A 7,709-nucleotide genomic window follows, 5' to 3' on the forward strand; every position below is an offset into this window, starting at 1 on the left:
CATCTCCTGCCATCTTTTCATGGTCTACCAGGTGAGGAGCCCTACAAGCACTTGCAAGAGTTTGACGTCGTTTGCAACAGTATGAAGCCTCCGGGAATTACTGAAGAGCAAATAAAGATGAGGGCCTTCCCCTTCTCTTTGAAGGACTCCGCGAAAGACTGGCTCTACTACCTACCGCCTGGTAGTATCACCACGTGGGACCAATTGAAGAAAAAATTCTTGGACAAGTACTTTCCGGCATCTCGAGCTGCAAGCCTAAGGAAGGAGATATGTGGCATCAAACAACACCCAAGCGAGTCTCTCTATGAGTACTGGGAGAGGTTTAAGAAACTGTGCACCAAATGCCCTCAACATCAGATAAGTGAGCAACTGCTCATCCAATATTTCTATGAGGGATTACTTTTCAGGGACAGAAGTATAATCGATGCTGCAAGTGGAGGAGCGTTGGTGAACAAAACTCCTCGAGGAGCCTGGGAGTTGATTGAAGGGATGGCTGAGAACTCACAGCAGTTTGGTTCAAGAGAGGACATCCCGACGCGTAGGGTGAATGAGGTAGAAACATCCTCTATTCAACAGCAACTCTCCGAATTGACATCTTTTGTGCGACAACTAGCTGTGGGGAATACATCGCAAGCCAAAGTATGCGGGGTATGCACTGCCGTGGGTCATCCTACGGAAATGTGTCCATTGGTTCAAGAAGAAACTGCTGAACAGGTGAACATGGCTGGCCACGCGCCCGCGCCAAGAAAGCCGTACGACCCATACTCAAGTACCTACAATCCTGGTTGGAGGGATCACCCCAACCTTAGTTATGGAGGAAATAGTCAGTCTAACTTTGTGCCAAATAGACAGCAAGGACACCAACAGCAGTACCATCATCGCCCACCACCACCACCACCACTTTCAAAATCAAGTCCGTCCATGGAAGAGATGATGAAGCAATTACTTGCTAATCAACAAAAGACGGATTCAGACTTGCAAAGTATGAGGAATCAACTGGGACAGGTGCAATCATTGCAAAATCAAATGAATCAAATGGCTATAACAATCAACCGGTTGGAGTCCCAAGTTCAAGGAAAGTTGCCATCTCAACCTGAGGTAAATCCAAAGAATGTAAGCGCAATGACCTTAAGGAGTGGCAAGGAAGTTCAAGGACCTGAACCGGTGATTCCTAAAGACAAGGACGAGGAACGGATTGAGAAAGAATTGGAAGAGGAGGGCACAGACAACAAAAATGCAAAGGTACCCTCGAACCCAATTCCTACAACTAAAACTAATCCACCTCCCTTTCCTAGCAGGTTAGAGAAACCAAAGAAGCAAGACAAGGAAAAAGAGGTCTTAGATATCTTTCGCAAGGTGGAGATCAACATACCCCTGCTGGATGCGATTAAACAAGTACCCAGGTACGCAAAATTTTTGAGGGACCTGTGTGCCAACCGCAAGCGGTTGAAGGGGGATGAACGAGTTATAGTTGGGGAGAATGTTTCAGCAATTCTACAAAGGAAACTTCCACCAAAATGCGGAGATCCAGGTATGTTTACTATTCCTTGTAGGATAGGTAATACTTTGATTGGAAAGGCCATGTTAGACCTGGGAGCCTCAATTAATGTCATGCCAAAGTCCATTTATGCTTCCTTAAACTTAGGCCCTTTGAAAGAGACTGGGATAATAATCCAATTAGCTGACAGGACCAATGCATACCCTGACGGGTTGATTGAAGATGTTTTGGTAAAAATTAACGAATTGGTTTTTCCAGCTGATTTTTATGTGCTCGACATGGAGGATGAACACTCCCGTGATCCGTCACCTTTGTTGTTAGGTAGACCCTTTTTGAGCACAGCCCGAACCAAAATTGATGTTAATAAAGGTACTTTGTCTATGGAATTTGATGGTGAGATTGTTCACTTTAACATCTTTGAGACCATGAAATATCCATCCGATTCAAATATTGGCTCTGTTTTCTCGGTAAATGTTATTGACCATGCTATACAGGAGGTTTTTGAAATTGAAGGCAGGGATGAACTAGAGGTCGTCCTGACCAGGCACTTTGAGTCCGAAACGACCTCTAGGGTAAAGTTGAGTGAAGAGCTTAAATGCGTGATTGGATCGTTGCAAACATTACCAACCACGAAGACAAGGTATGATCTTGCACCGATTTTCATACCCGAACCTCACCAAAGGTTACTTCCATCTGTGGTGCAGGCACCTGTCTTGGAACTAAAACCACTGCCGAAACACCTAAAGTATGTATACTTAGGTGAAGGGGAGACACTTCCAGTGATCATCTCCGCGGGTTTATCAAAGGTTCAAGAAGAGAAACTACTTCGAGTTCTTAGGGAACATAAGCAGGCGATAGGATGGACCATCGCCGACATCAAGGGAATTAGCCCTGCGGTGTGTATGCACCGAATTCAACTCGAGGAGAATGCTAAACCCGTACGGCAAGCTCAACGGAGATTAAATCCTCTCATGATGGAGGTCGTAAAGAAAGAGATTTTAAAACTGCTGGACGTTGGAATTATATTTGCAATATCAGATAGCCCGTGGGTAAGTCCAGTACAGGTGGTCCCGAAGAAGGCAGGGGTGACAGTGGAATCAAACCAAGAGGGTGAGCTCGTACCAATTCGAAAGCCCACCGGATGGCGACAGTGTATCGATTACCGAAAGCTAAATGCCGTCACGAAAAAGGACCATTTTCCCCTCCCTTTCATTGATCAGATGGTGGAGCGATTAGCATGTCGAGCTTACTATTGTTTCTTGGATGGATTTTCAGGTTATTTTCAAATTGCCATCGCACCCGAAGACCAAGAGAAAACTACTTTCACCTGCCCATTTGGAACATTTGCATACCGAAGGATGCCATTTGGATTGTGCAATGCACCTGCTACCTTCCAAAGATGCATGGTAAGTATCTTTTCAGAATATGTTGAGAATATTATTGAGGTTTTCATGGACGATTTCAGTGTATATGGTGAAAGTTTTGAAAACTGTCTAGATAACCTGAAATTGATCTTAGTAAGGTGTATAGAAACTAATCTCGTGCTTAATTGGGAAAAATGTCATTTTATGGTTGAACACGGGATAGTTTTGGGTCATGTTGTATCATCTACAGGTATTGAGGTTGATAAGGCAAAAATAGATGTTATATCTACTTTACCTTACCCCGTGAGTGTGCGGAAAGTTCGTTCCTTCTTGGGTCACGCAGGTTTCTATAGAAGGTTCATCAAGGATTTCTCGAAAATTGGAGCACCCTTATTCCAACTTTTACAAAAAAATGTATCCTTCGAATTCGATGAAACATGTAAGGGGGCATTTGATAAGTTAAAGGAGTTATTGACCTCCTCACCTATTATCCAACCCCCTGACTGGAACCTCCCATTTGAGATCATGTGCGACGCCAGTGACTATGCAGTTGGTGCGGTATTGGGTCAAAGAGTGGGAAAGGCAGCCCATGCTATCTACTACGCATCTCGAACCTTGAACGGAGCTCAATTGAACTATTCAACCACCGAAAAGGAGCTTTTAGCAGTTGTTTTTGCCTTAGAGAAATTTCGGTCTTATTTACTTGGTGCTAAAGTTATTATTTTTTCTGATCATGCAGCTTTGCGGTATCTGTTAACCAAGAAAGAGGCAAAACCGCGATTAATACGGTGGATATTGTTGCTACAAGAGTTCAACCTGGAGATCCGAGATAAGAAAGGGGCGGAGAATCTGGTAGCAGATCACTTGAGTCGAGTACAAGTCACCGAAGATGACATCCCATTGAGAGAAGCATTCCCAGAGGAGCATTTATTTTCTATTAATTCATCTTTGCCTTGGTATGCAGATATTGTTAATTTTCTAGTCACTGACAAATTTCCTACAGGATGGCCTAAGGCAAAGAGAGACAAGTTGAGGAGCGATACAAAGTTCTACATTTGGGATGATCCTTATCTCTGGAAGCGGGGTGCCGATCAAATCATCCGTAGATGTGTAAGTGAAGTTGAATTTCAATCTATTATAGCCTATTGTCACTCTTTTGCATGTGGAGGTCATTTTGGACCGAAGAGAACGGCTCGAAAGGTGCTAGAGAGTGGATTCTATTGGCCAACTCTATTCAAGGATGCCTACTCATTTTGTAAGTCATGTGATAAGTGTCAAAGAGTGGGTAATATCTCTCGTAGGGATCAAATGACTCAAACCCCAACAATTTTTGTTGAAATTTTTGACGTTTGGGGCATTGATTTTATGGGTCCTTTTCCTTCGTCATTTGGTTTTTTGTATATATTGCTTGCTGTAGATTATGTTTCGAAGTGGGTAGAAGCAAAGGCCACCCGCACTAATGATTCCAAAGTGGTTGCAGAATTCGTTAAGTCTAATATTTTTGTTCGCTTTGGAATGCCGCGAGCAATTGTAAGTGATCGGGGTACTCATTTCTGCAACAAAACGATCGCTGCAATTTTTAGGAGATATGGTGTCTTGCACAAAGTCTCTACATCCTACCATCCTCAGACAAATGGTCAGGCGGAAGCATCGAACCGAGAGATCAAATCAATTCTAGAAAAGATGGTCCGACCCGATAGGAAGGATTGGAGTGTGAGACTAGAGGATGCACTATGGGCATATAGGACGGCATACAAGACACCTATTGGCATGTCCCCTTACCGATTGGTATTTGGAAAGCCATGTCATCTCCCGGTAGAGTTTGAGCATAGAGCATTTTGGGCTGTCAAACAATGTAATATGGATATCGAGGAAGGCGGAATTCAAAGAAAGTTACAATTACAAGAGTTGGAAGAAATCCGAAATGAAGCATACGAGAATGCAGTGATCTATAAGGAGAAGAATCGGATCTTTCATAACCAACAGATCTCTAGGAAGACATTCGTCTGCGGGCAAAAAGTTTTACTATACCACTCCAAATTGAAACTATTTCCAGGTAAATTACGTTCTCGTTGGATTGGCCCTTTTGTTGTGACTAATGTCTTTCATTATGGTGCAGTAGAGATCCAAAGTTTGAAAACAGAGAAGAAATTTGTGGTGAATGGTCACCGTCTCAAGCCGTATTATGAAGGATTTCCAATTGAACGGGTGGAGATGATGCAACTGGAAGACCCGATTTGCTTAGTTTAAGCAAATTCTAGACTCCGTCTAGCCAAAGACGTTAAAGAAAGGCGCTTTTGGGAGGCAACCCAATTTTTTATTTTGACAGGTGATCATGGCGTGCCCGTGCGAAGAGGGCACGCATTAATCTCACAAGTTCCAATTTCAAGGTCAGAGGATGTTTCTAAAACATGGCATGCCCACGCCATATTGGTAAAATCTCAACATTACGAAGTGGAATCTTGGCGTGCCCGCGCGGAGAGGGCACGCGTTAATGTTCAAAAACTGATTCTCAAGTCAGAGAATGTTTTCTAATCTTGGCGTGCCCACGCCATGTTTGACGAACTAAAAAAAAAAAAAAATCAAATTTTTGCAATAAAAAAAAAATCAAAAAAAAAAAATCGAAAAACAATTACTTCCTTTCTTAACATTCGGTTAGTTTTTCAGCAATTCAATTTCTGAATTTTTTTTTTTTTTTAAAAAAAAAAATGTAAGACCAAAAACTATATTTTTTTTTTGGGAAATTTGCCAAATTGGTCCCTAACATTTACCAAAAACACTTTTTTAGTCCTTTACATATAAAATCAGCCAGAATGGTCATTCACATTTAAATTGTGAGCCAATGTGGTCCTATTGCTCGTTTTTGCTTATTTCTCCGGCTAAAAATAGCACGCCCCTCTCACATGATCATATTTTTAGGGGCAAAATTGGAAACACATTTCATTACCCGTTGAAAGTAAAAGGAATGGACAACCACCAATATACACATTTCACCTTTGGCTCTCAAAGTTTCAAGAAACCCTAAATTGCATCCCCTGCCTTCGCCTTTTATTGAACTCCCCACTCCCCCCGAACTCCACACCCCCTTGCTGGCTAGCTCCATGAAAATGGTTATGATCAACTCATAGCTAGGTCTTATACAGGTAACTACCTCAAAAGGGCCCATACAACCTCAAACGCTGTCGTTTTCAGTCTTCACCTCCCCTCCAGGCTCCATCCACCTAATTCTTGATGTACTAATCCCATTTTTTGCACTAGAAATGGAAACAGAGGTCCAGTCCAATAGTTTTACCTATATGGGGCGAAGCTTCAGCGGCCTCAGCATCCACGATGGTTCTTCCTCAGCTTTCAGCGACTGCAACAGCGACAGATCCGGCGAATTCCCCACCGCTTCTTCCCAGAGCCGACGTCTACTTATTGCTTGCGCCTTCTCCGAAAACAACAACAACAGTTCCTCTGACGAACTGATCCGCCAGCTCGTCTCCGATCTTAATTCTCCATCCCTTGAAGACCAAAAACAAGCCATCTTGGAGCTCAGACTCCTCGCCAAAAACAAACCCGAGAATCGAATTATGATTGCCGAGGCTGGCGCCATCAGACCATCATCAGCAGTACATTTCCAAGTAATGCTTGTTAATTCGGGGATGCAATTTAGGGTTTCTTGAAACTTTGAGAGCCAAAGGTGAAATGTGTAGTTTGGTGGTTGTCCATTCATTTTACTTTCAACAGGTAATGAAATGTGTTTCCGGTTTTGTCCCTAAAAATATGATCATGTGAGAGGGCGTGCTATTTTTAGCCGGAGAAATAAGCAAAAACGAGCAATAGGACCACATTGGCTCACAATTTAAATGTGAAGGACCATTCTGGCTGATTTTATATGTAAAGGACTAAAAAAGTGTTTTTGGTAAATGTTAGGGACCAATTTGGCAAATTTCCCTTTTTTTTTCTCCTTTCTTCTTTTTCTTTTCTTTCTTTCCTTTCTTTCTTTCTTCTTCTTCCCCGCTGCTCGCTTCTTCTTCTTCATTGTAAGCTCCGCCAGCCGCGCGCAACCCAGAGCTGTGCGCAGCTCCTCCTCCCTGTCCATAGCTGCTGCCGACTTCCGCCTGAAGCCCACCACAACCCAGCGTCCACCTCTGCATGCAGCCGCCAGTGCCTCATCTCCACCAGCTCGCGTCGACCTCCTGCAGCCCAAGCAATGCCAGCCGCCACCACCTCCATTTGCTCTCTCACTCTCTCTCGCCAAACACCACCAACTGCCGCCGTCACTACTTGCAACGCAACTAGCTCCACTCTCCAGCTCAGCTCTCTCTCTCCATCTCGATCTCCCTCTCCACTGCGTCAGCTCTTTCTCCGTGCGCTACCCAGCGTGCAGCTTTTCCTTCAGTCTCCACCAACAGCCACAGCAGCTGTCCGCAACTCATCTAAGGTCGCAGAGTTCAGCGGCAAACACCACCACCGCGCGCGAACTTTCCTTGGCCGCGCCAATACCTCCTGCCCAGCTCACTATCGCAAGCTCGACCTCAGCTTACCACCAACTCCAGTCGCTCCTCTCCACCTCGCCGGTGCACCGTCGCTTCCCTCACGCGCGACTTCAATTCCAGATCACCTCACGCCACTTGTCAATTTTCGACAGGTGGAGGTATTGAATCCCCCCTCCCCGATTAACAATTTTCTAGATCTTAAAATGCTGAAGTTTGTTTCTTTTTCCTGGGTTTCTTGCTGAATAATCGCAGGAGGTGCTGGATTTTTCACTTAGTGAGTTGTTTGGGGCTTCAACTGCAATTTAGGTTCTTGGCAAATTGGTTACCATTTTGAATTTTTTTTAATTTTATTTCTGCTTTGCTTGG

The 7,709-nt window shown here is 43.9% G+C and overlaps 1 protein-coding gene and 1 non-coding gene across 2 annotated transcripts; one reads left to right on the plus strand and one right to left on the minus strand.

Annotated features, from left to right (window-relative positions):
* Positions 1-252: 252 nt before the first annotated feature.
* LOC113719308 (small nucleolar RNA R71) lies at positions 253-359 on the minus strand. The gene has a single exon (XR_003454838.1). It is a non-coding gene; the product is annotated as a small nucleolar RNA R71 (small nucleolar RNA).
* Positions 360-6,158: 5,799 nt separating this feature from the next.
* On the plus strand, positions 6,159-6,639 carry LOC140015841 (protein spotted leaf 11-like). Its single transcript, XM_072068669.1, has 2 exons — positions 6,159-6,485; positions 6,592-6,639. The coding sequence occupies exons 1-2, from the start codon at positions 6,159-6,161 to the stop codon at positions 6,637-6,639; spliced, it is 375 nt and encodes a 124-aa protein (XP_071924770.1).
* The last annotated feature ends 1,070 nt before the right edge of the window (positions 6,640-7,709 follow it).

The sequence above is a fragment of the Coffea arabica genome, chromosome 1e (genome assembly GCF_036785885.1).
Source record: "Coffea arabica cultivar ET-39 chromosome 1e, Coffea Arabica ET-39 HiFi, whole genome shotgun sequence".
Lineage (NCBI taxonomy): Eukaryota > Viridiplantae > Streptophyta > Magnoliopsida > Gentianales > Rubiaceae > Coffea > Coffea arabica.

Excerpts from the sequence above, each read along its gene's own strand:
- LOC140015841 (XM_072068669.1), top strand. The coding sequence starts at position 6,159 with ATGGGGCGAAGCTTCAGCGGCCTCAGCATCCACGATGGTTCTTCCTCA. Across the intron at positions 6,486-6,591 it reads CATCAGCAGTACATTTCCAA|GTAATGAAATGTGTTTCCGG; the intron begins GTAATGCTTGTT and ends TACTTTCAACAG.